This window comes from Myotis davidii, unplaced genomic scaffold, assembly GCF_000327345.1.
Source record: "Myotis davidii unplaced genomic scaffold, ASM32734v1 scaffold386, whole genome shotgun sequence".
NCBI lineage: Eukaryota > Metazoa > Chordata > Mammalia > Chiroptera > Vespertilionidae > Myotis > Myotis davidii.
The window spans coordinates 364762-388357 of record NW_006296528.1 but is presented as its reverse complement, the minus strand read 5'-3'; the positions used below and the strand labels follow the sequence as shown (position 1 = coordinate 388357).

The 23596-nt window shown below is 40.2% G+C and overlaps 1 protein-coding gene across 1 annotated transcript in view; it reads right to left on the bottom strand.

Moving 5' to 3' along the window:
• Positions 1–14486, bottom strand: part of LOC102752118 (cytochrome P450 2G1) — a 34711-nt gene extending 20225 nt beyond the window's left edge. The window contains exons 1-6 of the mRNA XM_006771872.2: positions 14140–14486; positions 5806–6035; positions 5042–5204; positions 3567–3716; positions 2437–2597; positions 1494–1670 (exon numbers count right to left, since the gene is read on the bottom strand). Of these exons, the coding sequence (XP_006771935.1) occupies positions 1494–1670; positions 2437–2597; positions 3567–3716; positions 5042–5204; positions 5806–5985 (831 nt within the window). The 5' untranslated portion in view covers positions 5986–6035; positions 14140–14486. The remainder of the gene's footprint in view (positions 1–1493; positions 1671–2436; positions 2598–3566; positions 3717–5041; positions 5205–5805; positions 6036–14139) is intronic.
• Positions 14487–23596: the final 9110 nt, after the last annotated feature.

Sequence of the window (23596 nt, the reverse complement as noted above, 5' to 3'; positions counted from 1 at the left end):
AGAGAGGGGTGGGAACCGGTTGGAGGGAAGTTAAGGGGGGGGCGGAGAGGAACAACTGTAATAATATGAACAATAAAGATTTAATTAAAAAAAAAAACAAAAAAACCCTACAATAATTAAAAGATATGGTATTGGCATAATGATAGACTTATAGACCAGTGGAAGAGAATAGAGAGCCCAGGAATAAATTCATGCATATATGGTCAACTTGTCTTCAAAAGGGTGCCAAAAAATATACAATAAGGAAAATATAGTCTCTTAAACAAATGGTGTAGTGAAAACTAGATATCTACATGCAAAAGAATGAAATTGCACCTTTATCTTACACCATACACAAAATCAACTGAAAATGGATTACAGACTTAAAAATAAGACCGAAACTATAAACTCCTAGAAAAAAACATAGTGAAAAGCTTCATGATATTGACAATTATTTCATGAATATGACAGCAAAATAGAAGGTACCAAAAGCAAAAATATACAAATGGGACCACATCAAAACTAAAAGTTTCTGTACAGCAAAGGAAACAGTAAAAAATTGAACAAGTAACCCAAGGAATGTGAGAAAATATTTGTAAACCATATATGTGACAAAGGGATAATATCCAAAATATATAAGAAACACCTATAACTCAATGCAAAAAAATTAATAACCAGATTTTAAAACATGCTAAGTACTGAAATGGAGATTTCTACAAAGAAGACAAAAATGGCCAATAGGTACATGAAAAGATACTCAACATCACTAGTCATCATGGAAATGCAAATCAAACCCACAAGGAGATATCTCTGAGATAAGCTGTTAGGATGATTATTAACAGAAGAGCAAAAGACAAAAGTTGTTGAATCTGTGGAGAAATTGGAACCCTTGTACATGGTTGGTGGATGCAAAATGTTGAAACTGCTATGGAAACAGTAGGGATATAACTTTGAATAAATTAAAATAGAATTACTATATAACCCAGCAATCCTACTTCTGGGCATGTATTCAAAAGAATTGGAACCAGAAACTCAAAGATCTTAGCATTCTAATGTTCACTGAAGCACTACTCACTTCTTGTTGTTAATCCTCACCCAATAATATTTTTCCATTGATTTTTTTAGAGAGTGGCAGGGTGTGGGGGAAACACAGAGAGAGAAACAGCCACATGAGAGAGACACATCAATTGGTTGCCTCCTGCACATGTCCCGACCAGGGCTGGGCAGGGGGTAGGTGGTGGGGAGGGTGTTGAACCTGCAACCAAGGGATCAAACCCGAGATCCTTCAGTCCACAGGCTGATGCTCTATCCACTCAGCCAAACTGGCTAGGGAAGCACTATTCAATTTTTAAGATTCAAGGTTTTACTTAAAGATATACATTTTACATTTTCTCTCTAGATATAAGGAACCATGCATTACTATAATTGCTATATTGACCAAAAGATGTTTTAAATGGGCTTGTGGTAGAGGCACTATGAGATGAGAGGAAAGGATTGGAGAAATAGAATAGTACCTGGTGCATCTTGATGAGGAAGCAGTCAATGAAGTCCTGAGGGTTCTGTGGGTCAAAGGATGCCTCGTTGATCTTGACCCTAGAGGCAATGAAGTCTTTGAGCTCTTCTATCAGGTAGTAGATGCGATTATGTCTTCCTGGCAAATATTGCATGATTCCGGAATACATGTCATATAGCTGTGGGGAATAGGCAAAGGTGGTTTGTCAGTGATGAGTACCTGGGGTCAGCATGGGCTGAGTCTCTAGTCAGACAGCTAGTCTTAATGTCCAGGGCTGAGTCTGAGAATTGGGTTCATTTGCTTTTAAGAGACTTAGAGCATATTCTCAATGTTGTAGGGAGGATTAAATGAAGTATAAGCAGGTGACTTAGTTACCTGAGGCTGGTGGTGGGTAGAGAGTGATAGGAGGACTTATAATCTGATAGAGCACCTGAATTAATCTGAAAAATAATCATATTATTTTATATCTTAGAACACATATACTTATGTGACTCGAGGGTTAAATTTCTTATATGTGAATAGGGGGTTAACTTTTTCTTAAGTTTCCTTCTCAAGGCCGTGCAAAGCAATTAAGGAGGTGACTCAACTGTGAATCCAGCAAGCAAACCCAATAAGCATGATCAGACCAACCCACAAGGAGTCAAAACATCATCTCATCACCTGTTGAGTAAGAACAATAGCTGATGTCTGTGGACCTTCAGGGCTGCACGTAACTGCATTCCATCCCCGGCTTCAATCTAGCTTCTTCCCCTTTATAATCCTGTACCCTGCACCTTGCTGTAAGACAGGATTTGAATGCTTGTAAGTTCCCTGTCTTATTGGTTGACTAGCCTTCTCAATAAATGCCTTATATGATTCAACCCTGCCTTCATTGTTGGATACAGCAACAGGTAGCCTGAGACCAACCTGGGGTTTCCTGGTAACAAGAGGTGACAGGTGGGTACCTGCGTCCAGGGCGAGTTCATTTCCGTGAACCTCTCATTAATCATCTGCAGCAGCTTCAGAAACTGCTTGTCCTCATAGTCAAAGCGGCTTCCAAAAAGAATGGAACTGATGACGTTACAGACACTGCGGCTCAGGAAGAAGGTGGGTTTGATGGGGGCACCTGGGTGATGAAAATTAGCAATGTTGGAGGCATTGAATAGGAACATGGAGTGTGGAATCACTTGGACATGGATATGAGTAATGGCTCAACTCAACAGCATGCATAAGTCATTTCATTCTTTGCTGTTGCATCTAGATGCCCACATTTCAAATTGAATTAGTATCCACTTCCTTGGTTGAAAAGAACTCAATATCATTATGTGTGTAAAGTTCTTAGCACAGTGCCTGGCATTTAATAAGCTCTCAAGACATGTAAGGGATTATTATCATTATCATTATTATTATTTATTTGTGTTTGGGGGAAAGAAAAACATATTTGGGAAAGAAGTTCCAGTAAGTGACCAAAAAAGTGCTTGATTTCTGAGTCTAGCTCCACCACTGATTCCTTTGGGGGGTATTAAGATAATCCTTCCCTAGCTATCAGTGGCACCACCTATGAAACAGAACGCTGGTGTTAGCTCAGTGCATTGAAAATCATTCCCCCAAATAAAGCAAACATTCACAAATATACAGTTTTACAAATGATTACTGTGGGTACATGGACAGTCAAACCTTTTCAAGTAAACACTGTTACACATATTTCTCAATCTCTGTGCCTTTTCTCTATAGATCCTAGTGATTCCTAAACTTACCACAGGTTAGGAAGTGGACTTCTTTAAATCTAATAAAACTTTCATCCAGTCCTCACAAAAAAGTACAAACTCACATGGTGCCAAAGTCTACATATAATTTCTGGGCTCACAGATTCACTGCCATGCACTGATTAAGTTTCTGGACAGAAGAATCTTTAAGGGTCTTTCATATTAACTTTTAACATGGATCCTGATTGGGAAAAGGTGTGAATCCTACAATTAATCTTTTCTCATCCTCTCACTCCATAACTCTCTTCTACCAAGAACTTTGCTCTGGAAGCTGAACTCACTGCAACCACACAGTCCCCTTATGGCCCTCCACCTTCTCACATCCATACCATTGGTTTTATGAAATTCCTCCAGTAGAAAGCTGATCTCCTCCTGGATCCGCTTCTCCATGCTCCGCCTTCCAAACCTGAAGTCCCAAAGGGTGGTCAGGCAGAAGCTTCGGAGAATCCTCCATCGTTTTCCATTAGCCAGAACTACACCTGCCAGAATCACAATATTAAGCTTTTGCCTCCTTTCTTTTTGTTCCGAACTCTGTGCTGGACCAGGGGGTGCTGGAATATGACAGCTTTAGACTCTGCTCTCAGGGAAGCCTCTCCCAACCTCCTAAGCTCAATGAGGAGACTAAGCTTCCCTCTCTACAGACTAGGACTGAGATGAAGGGATATGAGTCAGGCAAGGAATTAGAGTGAAATCAAGGAAAGCTTAACAGAGGATAGATTAAGAACTGAATAAATAACAGCATGGATGCTTAAGAAGGTGGAGGGAGGGATAGAATGCTAGATGAAGTACCCTGAAGGAGAGACTGCCTCTATTTTCTACATATCACTTAGGTTCTCCTGACAGATACATGCATGTATACACATGATCACACCTGGATATCAATCTATCTGCACTAAATAGCTTGCCATTTAGTAAGAAACATTTAAAAACTGCCAAGTGTGGGGATGGTTCAATGGATATTTAAAAATTAATGAAAGGGTGGTAGAATGATGAATGCAAATAAGATTTTATGACTGGATTTATGGACAGGCAGATAAATAAAGGAGTAAACAGATGGGAGGAGGAGAAATGGGTATAATGTTTGAGAAGTGGATGATTGGAAGTTTGGAATAGTAAATAGATGGAAAGATTAACAAATTTGTTGATGAATGAATGGGTAGAAGAGTTATGAATAGATGGAAGAACAAAGAGATGGTGTGAGACTACTTGGAATTGAAGGATGTAGGCTGTTAGAAAATTGGGTGTATGGGTAACATTATAAGAGATCTACCTAAATGGAGGAGGCAGTGAGCTATGTATTGGGTATGTGTGTTTGTGGAGGAAAGTTAGAAGTAAGGTTGGCTATAAGGATTTGACTGTGTACACACAAAGCATGTAGTTAATTCATTAAAAATGAAAGACATCCCCCGTGGGGGATGTGCGGGAGGCAGCTGATCGATGTTTCTCTCTCATCGATGTTTCTAACTCTCTATCTCTCTCCCTTCCTCTCTGTAAAAAATCAATAAAATATATTAAAAAAAAATGTTAAAAAAAAAAAATGAAAGAAGATGTAGCACAGCAGGCACTCTGGAGTCAAATGGTTTGGGTTCAATCCTGGTTTTACCACTAACTCACTGTGTGACATTATATAATCTTCCCTACTCAAAAATTTCTTACTTGAAAAGTTATAATGATATTAGTATTTCCCTCAAAAGAGTAAATGTGATAATGCATGTTGAGTACTTATCAAAGAACCCATGACACAAGAAAGTGCATCATAACATGTCATTATTGTTTTCATTGTTAATGTATTGTTGTTACTTACCATGACCTTGGAAGCTTCTCTCTAGTGAAGGCATCTTCCCACGGCCAATGAACTCATCTGCGTGGCCCACCAGGGCTTCCTTTACTGCTTCATGTCCACATAAAACAACTACTGGCCGGGAACCCATGTATACTGTAAAGACTGGGCCATATTTCACCCTGAGCTGGGGGTAGAAGACATAACACGAGGGGGCTTTTAGTGCACCATGTATAGGTTAATGAAGAAGTTAGGGTGAAGACTCTGGGGACAGAAATGAGGGAAGAGGGGAAAAGGGCAAGTCCTGGTATTGGAAGTACTATTGAAAACAAAAAAACAAAAAAACAGAGGAGCCTTGATTCTTGTGATCCTGGATGAGTCCCCTCTCCCACCACACAATTCCAAACTTAGTTTCCTCATCTGTGAAATGACTGATTTGGATTAAATGAACTCCAAGATCCATTCTTCATTCTCTGAAATGCTAAATGTCTAGAATCTTAAAATCATATGTTACCGACTCTTAAAGTTCTCAGACAACCTGAGTGTAAGAGGTATTGTGTTTGGGAATTTAATGACTTCTGATTCCAAGATTGTGAGCTGTGAGAGAATGAATTTCCAACATACTAGAAATTTGTGTTTCAGACTTCAGTATATTAAGACTCAAAAATTTTAGTTCAGCAAATCTGTGTTTCCAAGTGTCTGGATTTTAGAAGTAATAAGGTTCTAAGTATAGCTGGCTATAGAATAAGTTGCTCTTAGCTCTGCCCAAGAGGTGTAGTCAGACTCACCTTTGTGAAAGACTGAGAGATGTTACCAGCATGGAGTTGCAACACATTCCCCAGGAAGGGCAGAGGTGTGGGGCCAGGGGGCAGATTTCCCTTCTTGTTGATCTGTACCCAGGCAGTGAAGATGAGCAAAAAAAACAAGCAGAGCTCCAGAAAGATGGTGAAGGCATCTCCTAGCTCCATGATGACAGGTGAATAGGTTGTGTCCAGAGCACCAGTACCTGCATAAATAAGTTTTGGGAGATCAGCTTATACTGAAATCTAAACACCTTGGATTCAAGTATGGGTGCCATTTTGAAATATGGATGCCATCAAGGAACTGATTGCTTTATCTAGAAGTGTTTATATAACCAATTTAATGCCAGATACCAAATCACAGAATCAGGAAGCTGAGAAAACACCGAGAAAGATAAATGCTAAAATATCTACATTTAGCTATATCATTTTCAAACCACAGAAAATCAAACTATGAAAAATCCTTAAAGAAGGCATAGGGAAAAGACACGTTACTTATAGAGGAGCAAAGGTAAGAATTACACCTGACTTCTCTTAAGAAACAATGCCAAAAAAGATATTAGAGTAACATAGTTAAAGTATTTAGGGGAAAAAACTTATTAACTTAAAAATTATTTATCTTGGAAAATTATCCTTCAAAAGCAAAGGAGAAATAGTGACTTGTTCAGAGAAACAAAAATTGAGGGAATTTGTTGTCAGTAGACCTGCCTCAAAAAAAAATGTTAAAAGAAGTTCTTTAGAACAGTCTATTCAACAAATGGTGTCAGGAAAATTGGAAAGATACATGCAAAAAATTAAACTAGATCACCTACTTACACCATATTCAAGAATAAACTAAAAATAGATTAAAGACTTCAATGTACAACTGGAAACCATAAAACTTCTAGAGGAAAACATAGGCAGCAAACTCTCTGACATTGTTCTTTTATTAACATTTTTTTCTGATATATCTCCTCGAGTAAGGGAAACAAAAGAAAAATAATAAGCAAATGGGACTACATCAAATTAAAGAGGTTTTATACAGCAAAGGAAACCATCAACAAAGCAAAAAGACAATCTACTGAATGGGACAAGATGTTTGACAGTAATACATTCAATGAGGGGTTAATACCCAAAATTTGTTAGGAACTCATACAACTCAGCACCAAAAACCCAATCCAATTAAAGAAAGGGTAGAGGACCTGAGTAGAGATTTCTTCAAAGAGAACATACAGATGGTCAACAGACATATGAACAGATGCTCACTAATCATCAGAGAAATGCAACTTAAAATCACAATGAGATCTTACTGTTGGAAGCTGCCATCCCCAGTGCTCCAAGGAGCTGCCCCAGCATTGGGAGATGCTTACCTGGCATCCCAAAGGACCATTCTGGGTGGCCCAAGAAGCCCAACTCAGTGTCAAGAGGGCCCTCCCTCCTGTTAGAGGAGCCCCTGTGGAAGCCTGAATTCTGGACCTTCTGAGGATGGATTTGAAGACCTGTAAGTGCCCCCCATCTTCTCAAACTGGTGCCTTTTCCATCAATAAACCTTTCCTGACTCCAAACTCTGATATTTTGAATATTGACCTTTTGAAGCATCCAGCACACAGACTTTGAACTGATGGTCCAGAAGATGGCAGCAGAGTAGGTGGATCTTTCTCACACCTCCTCCCAGAATCTAACTGGAATTAAAATTAAAATGGGGAATATTCACCCTGAATTACCAGCTGAAGACTGACTGAAGAGGAGGCTTTTCAACAAGGAAGGGCAGAAACCACCTCGAGACTGCTAGGAAAGGTGACTGGAGAGGAGAGAGGCCTGGATTCCAGGAAGGGCTCCCCAGCCTTGACAGTCAGAGCTGAGAACAGCTGCCCACGCAGCAACCAGTGACAGGGCCTCTATCAGCCAGGGAATGGGGCTACCCAGAGACAAAGACACTTTTATTAAAGGGACGGTAAACAGGATTTTTGTTCCTAGCCATTCACCCCAAATTTCAGTGTAAGAATGGGAGTGTGGACTGGAGTTGCCTAAGGAGAGACAGGGATGGAAGGAGTTGGGGAAAGTTGCAGGGGGCACAAGTGCTGGGATACCTGTGTTGAGTCATGCTTCCTGATATCACAACGGCTTTTTTCCCTAAGAGGCACAAGCCCAGCTCAGCAGCAGAAGCCTGGGGTAAGGCAAATACCCAGCACTCTGTGAGGCAGTTTTCTCCACCCTCTGGAGTCCATTGTGCCAACTCTGCATCTCACACCTTGCTGAGGAGGCAGCAGTTTCAGGGAGTGTCGGTGGCTAGTTTGGGGGCCTGGCCATTCATTCCCTTACATTCCGAAGAACCGGGCTCACACTTCCCTCTAACAGGAGAGCTGATAGAAACTCTTGGCTTCCAGCAGACCCCACCAGCCTGCCTAAGAGGGGTTCCACCCTGTTAATGTCAGGGAAATATTCTTGGAACACATCCAACATCTTCCCTGAAGTCTAAGCATTTGCTGACCTGCCTTAGGTCCCCATGATGCTAGAAAACTGGCCTAGGAACTCAGCTTGGCCCGCCATGTGGGAAGTCAAACCCAGTGGAGGCAGCCACAAGCTGTGGATCACTTGTAGCTTTGAACAGGGTGCTGAGAGCCCAAAGTAGGAAACTTCTGACATTGGCTAGTACAAAAGTACCTCCTGGGAGGCTGGAAATCAGGGAACAAAACAGCCTCAGACAATGTAAGAGCAGGATACAAAGGGAAATCTGAGTAGGCACAAAAATCTGCTGAGATGAACTTTACTTGCTTACACCTGTACAACAGCTTGCACAGTGCAGTTGGGGTTGAGCCTCACAGCCACCTGAGAGGAGATCCCACCAATGAATGGGACAACAACTACTAAGGCCCAATTACAACGAGAGCACAAATAACCTACAAAAGGGATACTCCTGAGCATTCAGCTCAGGAGTTCAAGGAGGCTGCACCACTGGGTCCCATGGGACATTTACTACAAAAGGCCATCCCATGAAGACTAGCAGGTATATCCAGTACATAGAAATAAACATAAAGAGACAACTAAAATTTGGAGACAAATAAAAAACCCACAAATGAAAGAAAAGAAACAGAACCTCCAGAAAAAGAGCTAAATGAGATGGAGGTATGCAATTTATCAGACATAGAGTTCAGAGTAATGGCTGGTGTGGCTCAGTTGGTTGAGGGTCATCCCATGCACCAAGAAGTCACCAGTTTGATTCCCTGTCAGGGCACAAGCCCAGGTTGCAGGCTCAATCCCCAGTAGGTGGCATGAAGGAGACAGCTGATCTATGTTTCTCTCTCATGGATATTTCTATATCTCTGTCCTTTTCCCGTTCTCTCTCTCTCTCTTTCTCTCTCTCTCTCTCTCAAAAAAAAATCAGTAATAACATATTTTAAAAATGCTCAAGGAACTTAGTGAGAATACAAAAAAAATTAATAGGAACTACAGGGAACTTAGTGGGAACTACACTGGCATGAAAAAGGACATAGAAACCATGAATAAGAACCAGTAGGAAATGAAGAATAACTATATCTGATATCAAGAATACTCTGGAAAGGATTCAAAGCAGGGTTGATGAAGCAGAGGATTAAATCAGCGATTTGGGGGGGGGGACCCCCACTAAATTAAAGTAGCAAAAAGAGAGAAACCACTTAAAGAGCATGAAGAGAGTGTAAGGGAATGTTGGGACAACATGAAATGGAACAACATATGCATCATAGAAGTACCAGAGGGAGAAAAAATGAGCAAAAGATAGCCTGTTTGAAGAAAAAATGACATTAAACTTCCCTAACACGGTGAAGGAAAAATGCACACAAGTTCAGGAAGCATGGAGCCCCAATCAAGATGAACACAAAGAGACCCACACCAAGACACATTGTAATTACATTGGCAAACAAAGACAAAGAGATAATCTTAAGGACAGCAAGAAAGAGACAGTCAGTTACCTACAAGGGAGATCCCATAAGCTGTCAGCTGATTTGTCAACAGAAACACTACAGGCCAGCGGGAATGGCATGAAGTATTCAAAGTAATGAACTTGAATCCAAGACTACTCTATCCAGCAAAGCTCTCATTTAAAATTGAAGGTGAAATAAGGAGTTTCCCAGATTTTGAGCCTCTCAGAATGGAAGTTCTCATGGTGAAGGTGCTGGGTCACCTCCTCGAGGTCCTGCATGAGGGATGAGCATTGTCCACTGCTTCAGAAATTGTTATGCTCTGGGCTTTCCATCTCCACCATACCTGATAGAAGAAATCTCTGACCTTCTTGATTTTGACCACAGAGAACAGGATACTGTCCTTAATAAGCCTGGTCTGCTCTATAAAATCTTCATCTTCTTCTAATCTGCATCAGGTTCCTTCAGAGTGATCGTGTCGCCAGTGGAAATTGAGGGTCCTTGGTGGGTGGATGCTGAACCCAGACTGTCACAGACCCTTAGGGCCCAGCCCCATGAAGCCCAAAATACCAATCAGGTTTTCTCGATTTGGCTTTTCCTTAACTGTTTCTTTTTTGAACCGTTTCTGAAGATAGACAATTTGCAATGGTCATTTTTTTTTTATGTATGACTGTCTCGCCTATTTTCAGCCACCACCATTTCCTTCACAATGTGTAATACAAATTTCTCCATGGATTGTGTGAGCATGATCGACATTGAAATCTGCACCATGGACTGTTTGCAGGTGCTTCTAGTCAAAGCCACCCCTGGCGGGTTTTCTGTGTTCTGTGGCCTCAGCCTTTCCTTTCCCTCCTGGCATGTCTCTGTCCTTCCCCGCATCCCACACTCCTTCCTTCACTCTGTATATCTCATACTCCAAGGGTGCAGATGTTTTTGGGCCTGCTTCCACCACCCCACCCCCAAAAACATTTCTACTGAAGTTGAGAAAGAGACAGATGAAAGGAAACCTGGAGGGAGCAGGTGCTGGCCCACTATTTTCACTTTGCTGTAACAGGAGGGAATAAAATGGAGGAAATGCTTAATCAGAGGATGAGGAGGGTTATTATTATGGCCAAAAAATAAAATGAGGTCAAAATATGTTAGTTACAAAAGTGTACTACAGAAAATAATAGGCTTTTTCTTGATAACTTGGCCTCTTAACTGTCACACGATTGTGTATGGTCAAAAGCTTTAGGTTTAGACCAGTGGTTCCCAACCATTTTTTGGCCATGCCCCACCTAAGCATCTCTAAAATCCTGATGCGCCCCCCCCCCGTTACACACAATTCTTATTATTCAAAAAGTGAACTACTATTCACATGGAGGAAAGACTTGACTTGGGATAGTGAACACACACTACTATAGACAGAGATAGATGATATATTTTAGAATCGCACACCTGAAACCTGTATAATTTTATTAACCACTGTCACCCAAAAAGATTGAATCAATAATTAATGATCTTAAAAAATAGCAAGCATCAGGCTCAAATAGGTTCACTGGTGAATTCTAGTAAACATTGAAGGAACAAATTATGCCAATTCTCTATAGTTTCTTTCAGAAAATAGAAGCCTACGGAATACTTCCAAACTCATTCCATGAGGCCAGCATTACCCTCATGCCAAAACCAGACAAAACTATTACAAGTAAAAGGAAACTACATGCCAATAGTTCATGAACATAGATGCAAAAATCTGCAACAAAATATTGGCAAATCAAATCCAACAATGTATGAAAAGAATTATATGACATGCCAACATGGGATTTATCTCAGGTTTGCAAGGCTGATTCAATATTTGAAAAGAAATTAATGTATTCCATCATATCAACAGGCTAAAGAAGGAAAAGTACAAGATCAAATGAATAGATGTGAAATAGGCATTGGCAAAATACAACACCCATTCATGATATAAACTCTCGGTATACTAGGAATAGAGGGGAACTTCCTCAATTTGATAAAGAATATCTACCCAATCCCAGCTAGTATGGCTCAGTGGTTGAGCATCAGCCCATGAACCAGGAGGCCATGGGTTGATTCCCAGTTTGGGCAAATGCCTAGGTTGTGGGCTTGATCCCCAGTAGGGGGCGTGCAGGAGGCAGCCAAGTGATGATTCTCTCTCATCATTGATGTTTCCATCTCTACCTCTCCCTTCCTCTCTCTGAAACCAATAAAAATATATTTAGAGAAAGAATATATACCCCAGATCCACAGCCAACATCATACTTAATGCTGAGAAGCTTTGCTTGTAAGAGCAAGTGCAAGAATGTCCCCTTTTACCACTGCTTTTCAACATTATACTGGAAATCCTAGCTAATGCAATAAGATAAGAAAAGGAAATAAGGAAACAGATTGGGAAGAAAGTAAAAAAATAATTTGCCTTTGTTTGCAGAAGACACAATCATCTATGTGAAAAATCGGAAAGAATAAACAAAGATTAAACTCTTGGAACAATTAGGTAATTGTAGCAAGGTTGCAGGCTACAAGGTTACTATAAAAGTCAATTGCTTTCTAATATATTAGCAGTGAACAGGTAGAATTTAAAATTAAAACACAGACACACACACAAAATAAAATTAAAACACAATAATATTTACAATAGTACCCCCAAAATGAAAAACTTAGGTATAAATCTCATAAAACATATAAAAAACATATATGAAAAAATACAAAACTCCAATGAAAGATATCAACAAATAACTAAATACATGAAGAGATATTCCATGTTTGTGGAGAGGAAGACTCTATATTTTCAAGGTGTCACTTCCTCCCATCTTGATTTATAGATTCAATGAAATGCCAATCTACATTCCAGCAACAGACTGAGTCTAAAATTCATATGGATAGGCAAGGCTCAGAATAGCCAACAAATATTGAAAAGAGAAGTACAGAGTTAGAGGACTGACACTACCCAACTACAAGATTATAAGGCTATAGTTATCAAGACTGTGTGGCATTGGCAAAGCAATTAATGGAACAGAATAGAAAGCCCAGAAATAGATCCACAGGAATGCAGTCAACTAATGTTTGATAAAAGAGCAAAGGCAATGTAAAAGGAAAAAGTTAGTCTTTTCAACAAAGGGTACTGAAGCAACTGGACATCTGCATGCAATAATATGAATGTAGACACAGACCTTACACCATTCATAAAAATTAACTCAAAATGGATCATAGACATAAATTTAAAATACAAAACTACAAATAAATAGGAGAAAATATAGATGACCTTGGGTTTGGTGATGACTTTTTGATACCCCACCAAGGGTATGATTTATAAAAGAAATAATTGACAATGTGTCTTCTGATCCCTCAATATGATGAATCTTTCCACTTGTGCAGGCCTTTCTTAATATCTTTCACCTGTAGTATGTAGTTTTCAACATTCAGATTCTATACATATTTTGTTAGGGTTATACCTACTAAGCATTTTATTTTTGGTGCTATTATAAATTGTACTGTTTATTTAATTTTGATTTCCAATTATCTTTTGCTCATATATAGAAATATGGTTGATTATTGCATATTGGCCTTGTAACCTGGACATTTGTAAACTCACTTATTAGTTCTAGAAGTTTTTTTTTTTTTAGATTCCTTGGGAGTTGCTACATGAAAAATCAAGTCATCTGAGAAGAGAGGTAATTGTATTTCTTCCTTTGCAAACAGTATGTCTTTTATTTATTTATTGTGTTGGCTAGAACATCTAGTGTGATGTTGAATATGCATAGCAAAAGGAGACATCCTTTCCTTGTTCCCAAACTTAAGGAAAAAACATTCAGTCTTTCATCACTCATCTATAATTTGAAATATTCTAGTATTCACATTGAAAGGTGAAGAGAAACAAATAAAATTAATAATATATTTTATAATATATCTAAAATATAATCATTTCAACTAATATTGTAAAAATTATTCTTCCACAACTTTTTTTCTTATTACATTTCAAGCTTGTTGGCATTTTATACTGTGAAAAATAATGTAAACAGAGTCATTTCGAAATGGAGTCAGAGCTGCCACCCCAGAGGAAAGGCATTGCCCATCTTGCTCTTTGAACATTTGGAATGTTTGAACTGGGCAAAAGAATGTTTGGAACAGGCCAAAACAACCTTGTATCTCAGACAAATGTTTGCAAAGCTAACAGGAAAGCAGACATCCTGACTACAGGACTGAAACGTAAAGACATTCTTTATAATTAGCATCACCATATATTGCTAAAAAGTAACATCGTTTGCACATACAAAAATTCCTTTCTTAGTTTAACCATACCAATAGAAATTCTTTCTTTCTATTCATGTAATTAGTCCCCTCCCTTTTGTCACAAAACCCCCTGGACCTCTCCCCATAATCAGAATACTATTTGGGTTTCTGCCTAAATCAGTTCTTCCCAAACAGTCATTCCTTCTCACCTCAAATGTTTCTTGGTTTTCACTTTGGCCTTTTATTTTTAGGTGAAGATATCTGGTGTCAGAATCAGGATCTGAAGCAATCCCACATTCGAAAACCAAAGTTCGTTGGAATGGGGTATGTTGCCTCCACAGACATCCACCTCTTCAACCATGAGTTCCTCTCAGACTCTGGACTTCTGTCTTTTTATAGTTGAGGTCAGTAAATTCATCTGAGACAGGGAGGGATTTTTCCTGGAATGGGGGCGGAGAAGGAGGGCTCCAGAAATGCTTGTCCTGGTGCCAGAGTTCATCTGCGACTCCAGAACCTTGCCGTGGCATGAGGAATTCTTTCCTTGAGGAGAGTCTTCTTTCATGGCTCTGACACATGCAAGAAGTCTCTGGCAGGTGAGCAGCTGGCAGGGATTCCCTACCCGCCCCCCACCTCCCAGCTCCTAACTCCCCCCCCACCCTGCACCCCCCTCCCTCATGGTTGAATACTCAGTTTTGTTGTGTGGTTTTGCTTTATTTCTTTGTCTTTGTCTGTTGTGTCCTTTGCCTTAAGAAGGAAATTCACTTTGGGTTAAATCAGATAACCTTTTTTCTTTAGTCTTGAGATTTTGGCTTTTTGACCTATGGAAGTACATTCCTTGCTTCCTGCTATCTGGAAGGCATCCAAGTCCATGTGTTTTTGACATTTGGCATCTATTTTAGGTTTATCTATAGCACATCTCAGACTAAATTTTCGTCAGAAAATTTGACCTGTATTTAGATTTCATAAAATTTAAACCTGATAAGGTTGATTTACAAATCAAAGTTATTCTAAGCACACTTAAACCCTTTTACCTTAAATTTAAATCAAGTGCTTAAATTAACTCAAAATAAATAATATTAAAAATTAATCACCAGTCTCACTAGCTATATTTTATGGGCTTGATTGCCACTTACAGCTAGTGGCCACTGGGCTGGATTGTGCAGGCATAGAAGAAAGAGGAAGTACCACCTCTATCCACCCCCAAATGGGAAAGGGAATTTTGTAATTGATGTGATTATTAATGAGCAGTTAGATCATTCCCCCCTCTTTTTTGTCTTTAAAAGCAATGCTGGAATGATTGTGCTTATATTTCCCTTTTTTTGACACTTCCTCAAAATGTAATTGCTGGTTTAAAAGATTGTGTGGAGGATGAGGTATTTCAGAAGGTAGAGATAATAAAATAAATCACCAAAAGGAAAAGAAAGGAAATAAAAGGAAAGCATTTGATTTTGTAAGAAGTAAATTTCCTTGGTTAAAAAAATGTATTCAAAGGCAAGAATCAGCATTAGAGGACTGTCTTCAGCCAACATCTATCCTATCTAATAATAGACAAACAGGGTAATTGACCATACCTTCGCTATGCCTCCCATCAGCTAATCAGTGCGATGTGCAAATTAATCGCCAACAAAGATGTCAGTTAATTTGCATATGTAGGCTCCAAGCGGCGGAGCGAAGACTGAAGGTGAGCCAGAGCCACGAAGACGGAAGGCGGCTCTGGCCGGGGCCGCGAAGATGGAGGACAGAAGGTGGCTCCGGCCAGAGCGAAGGCCTGGGTCCTGGGTGCCGGAGGAAAACCGGTGCCGGCAGCCAGGAGAAGGGAAGGCCTATTGCACGAATCTCTTCGTACAACAGGCCTCTAATATATATTTAAAAGTCTAAGCGACCATTAGGACTGAATGACTGGAACGACCAGTTGAGCAGTTGCTATGATGCACACTGACCACCAGGGGGCAGATGCTCAATGCAGGAGCTGCCCCCTGGTGGTCAGTGTGCTCCCACAGCCGACCTCCTGTGGCCCCTCCCTCCGGCCAGCCAGCCCACCCCCATCAGCCCCAGGTGCTATAAACCATTTGTAGAGACCTGCTTCTGGGTCTGGGTTTCAGACCCAGAACCAGCAAAGCAGTTCCCTTGCTGCGATCAATTGAAAGTCAGTCCCCAACACAAGAGTTTGTCACGATCCCATCCTCTCACTTCCCTGGGGGCTGCCTGCCTGCCATTGTGGCAGTGTGGCAGCTAAGGAAGGAGGAGAGGGGCAGGCGGGAACTATGTGGTGGTGGGGTGGTGATGGCGGCTTCAGCATCTGTTCTTTCTGTGCCTGGCCCAGTGACCGTTGCCTCCTCTTCTGACCCCACCAGGGCTTTTGGCGAACAGGGATGGGGAACAGGGAATGGGTGGCGGCAGATGTGTCCCCTTCCCCAGGGGGGCCGAGGACCAGCTCTCTCTTCAGGACTGGCAGCCAACCTCCTGAGGTCCCTCCCCCCTGCGGCCAACCTCCCGTGGTTCTCCCCCCATGCACAAATTCATGCACCGGGCCTCTAGTTACAAAGAACTAATATGCATACTACAGGCCCGGTGCATGATATTTGTGCACTGGTAGGGGGTCCCTCAGCCTGGCCTGCACCCTCTCGGGCTGAAGCCAGCAGTCAGACATCCCCCTAGGGCCAGCTGTGAGCCCTCTGTGGGAGCGCTGTTCAGCCAGAAGCTGAGCTCACTGCTCCTTAGGGCTGCCTCAGAGGCAGGAGAGGCTCCTGCAACCACTGCTGTGCTCGCCAGCTGTGAGCCCGGTTTTTGGCTGAGTGGCGCTCCCCCTGTGGGAGCGTACTGGCCACCAGGGGGCAATTCTTGAGTTGAGCATCTGCCCCTTGGTGGTCAGTGAGCATCATAGTGACCGATCATTCCGCAGTTCAGTTGATTTGCATATTAGTTTTTTATTATATAGGATATGCATAACCCATGGACACAGACAATAGTGTGGTGAAGGGCTGGGGTCAGGTGGGAGCAAGGTAGAAGGGACAAATAGGGGGAGGGGACTGCAATACTTTCAGCAATAAAGATAAATTTAAGAAAAAAAAATTTTATGTCAGTAAACTGACATAACATTGTCTGTCTCAAGAGGGGAATTAATCTGATTATAAGTTCTCTTGAAATTTAATGGAGTGGATAACATTTCAATAGATTTTTAGAAACAATGTCAATATATTAAGTACATACTGTTTAAATAATTGAATCAGCCCTAACCGGTTTGGCTCAGTGGATAGAGCGTCGGCCTGTGGACTCAAGGGTCCCAGGTTCGATTCCGGCCAAGGGCATGTACCTTGGTTGTGGGCACATATCCAGTAGGAAGTGTGCAGGAGGCAGCTGATGGATGTTTCTCTCTCATCGATGTCTTTAACTCTCTATCCCTCTCCCTTCCTCTCTGTAAAGAATCAATAAAATATATAGTTTTTAAAAAAATAATTGAATCAGTATCCCTCCCCTGGGAACTGATCTTTAGGCCACTTCACAACGGACATTCCTCTTGCTTAGACCACATTCCACTTGCTAAGACCATTATCTCTCCCCTCCGGGGTTTCCCAGATTCCAGACCGGCACAGAGAATTCTCCGCCCAAAAAACCCCGCCTAGAGTCCTTTAAAAATGTCTTTGAGTGCTGACACCATTTGGGTGCTCAGCCCATCTGAGTACCCAGATGACCTAGTAAATTTATAATTCTTTATCCCATTTGGCCTCATGCATTCCTCCTTCAGTGACCCTAACACATACATAAACTTAAAAATATAGAAAATAAAATATTTATACATTTTTAACTTTATATACCTTTCAAATGTTGGTTCCATATTTTTTTCCTTGACAAATCTGTAAATTGGCGGGAAAGCAAAAGGATGTTAGTTATCAGTTTAATTAATGACTTTGATTACTAGGTTTTAAGATATAATGCACCAAAAATTACTATTAAGCAATTATACATATTTAAAAGTTCTGGTAATATCCCTACTTGATATGATTAACTGATTTAATAGTTTTTGTTTAAAATAACTCTATGTCTTCTCTTTGCTTTTACCACCATGTAAAAATAATGTTGACATAATAATCTAGTCTGTTTATGTTATTGTTTTATTATCTGGTGAGTAGCTTAGGTATTTTGAATATTCCTATTTTTCCTGTGTGTTTTTTCCTTCGGGTCAGATTAACTATCATCATTGTATTAAGATTGCACATCATGTGTTTAATGGAATCAAATTATCATAATAATTGTCTTTATAAAAGGATCATATTCTTAAAATGCTACAGCCATAAGAACTAAATTTTTCAATGCATTTTCAGATTCTTAGTTAACTTTAAGAGCCTAGAGTCGTGCGGGTATGCATATACAGTGCGATTGAAACTTCGTAGCCCATGAGCAGAAGTCGGTATTTTGTGGAAGAGCCACACTCAAGGAGCCAAAGAGCCGCATGTGGCTCGCGAGCTGCAGTTTGCCGACCACTGGCCTAGACTAATAGTACTTTGAGGGGAGCTAATTAATAAACAATCTTTGAATATCTAGACAATTTCAAATTAAGAACAAAGATACAAAAGACTGAGTCAGTAAACATAGTTTTAATTTAAACTTACATATTGTAGAATGATGATAAATTAATAGATACAGCATATGCACCTGCCATTGGATGATGTAGTACACATGTCCTTTTTTTCACCTTATAATTTTAAAACTGATATGTAAAGTACACTCAAGGGCAGGAACACTTGACATTTCTGTTTCCTACTTCTTCCATTAAACAAAAGTTGGTTATATTGGTTAATGGCTGTAGTTAGTAGAAATGGTTGAGACTATACTATGTACAATATTTGCAGAGAAATATGAATATGTATATAAAGGATTATTTGGTCTGCTTGTTTTTCAAGGGGATTGCAATTGCTTATGAAGGGAATTTTAAATAACCATTTAAGCCAAAAATATGAAGGAAATAACATGTATTCAAGTTAACAAAAATTCAGTGAGAAAGGCTAGAGTGGATAGAATATGAACCATGATGGATCTCTCTCTTTTTCTTTTGTTAATTCTCATCCAAGGATATTTTTTCCACTGGTGTGTGTGTGTGTGTGTGTGTGTGTGTGTGTGTGTGTTTTAAGAGAGAGTGAAAGGGAAGTAAGGAGGGAAGAGGAGAGAGAGACAGAGGGAGAGGGGGAGAGAGAAAGAGAGAGAAAGATGTTGATGTGAGAGAGATCCATTGATTGGTTGCCTCCTACGTGCACCCCCACCATGGCTGGGGATTGACCCTGCAACCCAGGTATGTGCCCTTGATCAGGAATTGAACCCTGGCCCCCGGTGTGCAGACTGATGCTTTAACCACAGCCACACCTGTCCAGGCTGATCTCTCCTTAACACCTAACTCCACTCCAGACCTCTGCACTAGAACACAGGGCTCCCTCAACCTCAGATTCCAGTCAGACCTTCTTCCTAGTTGATATAAAAATTATTTTTAGTAACACTACTGAATTCTATGGGAATTCTCTAAGCGGCAGAGGCACAAAAACTTAGATATATCTTCCTACAGATATGTGTCACCTTCTTAGCATTCACCACTGCTATCACCATGAAATGAACAAGGAAATCAAAATCCTCTATTCTGTACATATAAATTGTCACATGTTCAAATATACGTTATCTACTTTGGAAGCTTCTATCAAGCACCCCAATTCTGCCTTTCAAATATCAGCCCTTAAATTTGTCAACACCTTGAACTTCATTCACTCAGTTGAGTCGTGTCCCCTGGCAAAGTTTGTGTTGTTTTCCTAAGCCATCCAGTTTGTGATAGCTGGCTGTGGCACCTAGGAAGGTGCCAGCCTTGGAAGCTGATTCATTCAGCCACAGATGAATGGACTAAAACAACCTGGTATATGCATACACTGAAATTTTAATCAGTCCTAAAAAGGAATGAAGGTATAGTAGTCTCTCCTTATTCGCAGTTTCAATTTCTGTGTTTCAGTTACCTGAGGTTAACTGATCCAAAAATATTAAATGATGATTTCCAGAAATAAGCAACTCGTACATTTTATTTAATTGTGTGCTATTCTTGAGTAGCATGAGGAAATCTTGCACTGTCTAGTTCCGTCCTTCCCAGGACATGAATTACCCCTTTGTCCAGTGTATCCACACTGTATATATGCTGCTTGCCCATAGTCAGTATTTGTCAAGGTTATCAAATCAACAGTCACAGTATTACAGGGCTGGTGATCATGTAACCAATATTGTACTTAATAATGGCCCTAACGCCATTTATATAATTTTTTATTACATTACATATATTGTCATAATTGCTCAATTTTATTATTAGTTATTGTTGTTAATCTTTTACTGTACCTAATGTAGAAATTAAACTTTAATGTAGGGATGTATGTATAGAAAAAAAACATAGTATATGTAGGGTTTGGTGCTTTATGCATTTTCAGCCATCCACTGGGGGCTTGAAATGTATCCTCTATGGTTAAGGGGGGACTACTCCCTATATAGTACCACTAGCATGAACCTTGAAAATATTATGCTAGATTAAAGAAGCCAGTCGCAAAGACCACATATTATATAATTCAATTCATATGAAAATCAAGAATAGATCATCTACACAGACAGAAAGTAGATTACTTGTTGCTTAGGGTAGGGAATGAGGTGACAGCATAGGGGAGTAATACCTAGAAGGTATGATTTTTACTTTTGACGTGATAAAAATGTCCTAAAGTTGACTATGGTGATGGTTGTACCTATCCTTGAATATATCAAAGACCACTTAATTGTACTTTCTAAATGAGTGAATTTTATATATTTGAATTATATCTTAGTAAAAGTTTTAGAAAAGACAAAAACAAAACAAAACAAAACCCCACAACCCAACCCCATAATAAAGAAAATGTCCTCTCTAACTCATATGTCCTTTTTGGCTCTTCCTAGCAGTGACAGTATAAAGACAGTTCATTCACCAAGTTTTTGAGAAGAATTGTTCCAGTAAAACAAATTACTTTCAAAAAATAAACAAAAAATCAACTCTCTCAAACCTGTTTCCTACTACCCGGTGTTGCCCCAAAGCAACCAGGCATCTCTTTTTCCATTATAGCCTTCAACACTATATTCTGTGCTTCCATCAGAGCTCTGACCACTCTGGGTTTTCACTGTCAAGAGATGGGTCAGTTTCCTTTACTGGACTATGAGCCCAATGTGGTCAGTGAATGAATCTATTCTGGTCACTGTTACATCATCAGGTTGTTCCCTAGGTCCTCACTTAGACCTTCTAGCCCTCAGAATTTCTAGGACCTTTGTAATGGGCTTTTATCAACGAAAGTGAAGGCTCCTTTGAGGGTCTAGAGCTCATCTGTGCTTTACCTAGAGAGAAAGGTCAGCAATTACCTCTCCTGTTTTCTGTTTGACTTGTACATAAGATACTTTGAGGAAGGTTTTTACAGCTAAAAACATGTGATGGCCATTGGACTTGTTGACTGTGAGAAATAAGATACCTACCAAGAAAGATTTTGGTGGCTAACTGGGCTCAAATTTACAAACAGAGCCTAGCAGCCATTGCTAACCAGGGGCCTTTCATACACGCTGCACTGAATTCAGTGTGTTCCTGCCCTGACTTTCAATACAGGTTAAGGAGTTGCTGGAATTGCATTTCAACCAATAGGACTAAGACTTTCCCCATCCAGTTGGTGCTATACACCTATATCCCCATTAGCATCTTCACTGACCAATCAGAGCAGCCCCACTATGACCAATCAGGACAGTGCTTTTTGGGTCAAACTGAGAATTTGGAGTCCTCATTTACATAAGGACAAACCAATCAAGGACCAGAAGCAGGGACTTCTGTGTATTTGTCAGTTCCTTGTGGCTTGGAAAGCATACTTGCCCTTTCCACAGAAGACTGTAGCCTGCATTTTCCTGGTTTGGCCAATTGGATAATCCTTCCTGGAATTAGGAATATTGTTTAAGGAAGTGACAACAAAAACACAGGTACAATCAGGAAGTTGTCCACAACGATAGCAATGGTTCAAGAGTCTCAAGAGTCTTATGGCAATGGTGTTCAGGGCCCCAGGTGTGTGTGTGTGTGTGTGTGTGTGTGTGTGTGTGTGTGTGTGTGTGTAGGGTGGCAATGGAAGCAGCAGCAGCCCTTTTCTGATGGTTCTGGCCATTATCTTATTTTGGTTGACATCCTCTTGGCACTGTCTCTTTTTTCTCCCTACTCATATTTTCAGTCTGACTTCCCATTGATTTTGTGAGCTAGCCATTCTCTTTCCAATAATCAGCAGCTATTTTGTGTTGATTAAAATCAATGGAGTATCCTCCTAATTGATCTTTTCTTTTGTCCTACCATTTCCTTCAGTGTTTTCATTATAACAGCTTAAGTGAGCTCTTCCTCCCTTCTCTCTCTCTCTCTCTCTATCTTTCTCTCTCTCTCTCTCTCTCTCTCTTTCTCTCTCTCTCTCAGTAAAAGTGGGACATTTAAAACATTTCAATAAATGTCACCTATGCTCCCCCCGCCAAAAAAAACAACCATCTCACTCAAGTCCACATTCAACCTGGCACTTTAACCCTCTATCCTCATCTCCTTTACTCCTACAAACTCTCTTACTCCTCCAATCCAGCCACACATGTCTCTTCCTGGATTCACGTGCACACACATTCTTCTGTCTCAGACTCTGTTCTTTTTAATTGTTTTTCCAGGAACACTCACTTCCTCATATCTGTATGGCTTGCTCATCATTGCCTTATGAAACCACCATGACTACCCATTTAAAATTCCAACCTTGAGATACCCTATCTCACTTCCCTAGTTTGCTTTTCTAACATATCATTCATTTATTTATTATGTTTATTTTTAATTATCTACCTTACAAATTAGAATGTAAGGTTCATGAGGGAAGAATCATGTCCATGTTGTTCACTGATAAGACTCAAATACCTGAAGAGTATCCTGGCCCACCTGAATATTCAATAAATATTGATTGAGAAACATGAATGATAAGGGAAAGTTTTCATTGCTGATCAAGTTGGTGGAGTTTATAAATGAAATAACAGAGCCATGGCCATTTAACTATTCTTTAAAGTGGATTAGAGAGTATTGGAATTGGAAGTCATAATAATACTCAGAGAAGCAGGTATAGAAAGAAGAGAGGATGGGGAGGAAAAGGTAATGAGCCAGCAAGAAGGTTGAGGCTGGGTTATTAAAAGTGTGGCTCAATCAGTGGGAAGTCTTTGGTGGTGGGCTAGAAGAAAAGAGACATTTTAAGTGTTTGCAGTGGCTTATTGATGTTACACACACAATACACAATAAACATGCCACACACAACAGTATTGAACTCCTTAGTGCCTTTTTTATGGGAGGGGGGGCGGGGAGGGGTATAAAAATCAAGAAAAAGGGATGTGTCCCACATTTTGGTCAAGAACACCATAAAGACATGGAATCTACAACAAGAATTTGATACAGACACAAATCTAGCCAGAGGTGAAGGAACAATCTGTAGGCTTTTGCTGAAATGTCAGACATGGCATGGCTTTTCTACTGGTGTAGAAGATATGCTACCAATTCACACTGCATATTATCAGGTGACCCTCGCTGACCTGTGACCTGCAGTACTAGCGCCTTTTCTTAGGGTTGTTGACAGAATTTTGGGAGATGGAGTTGCGTG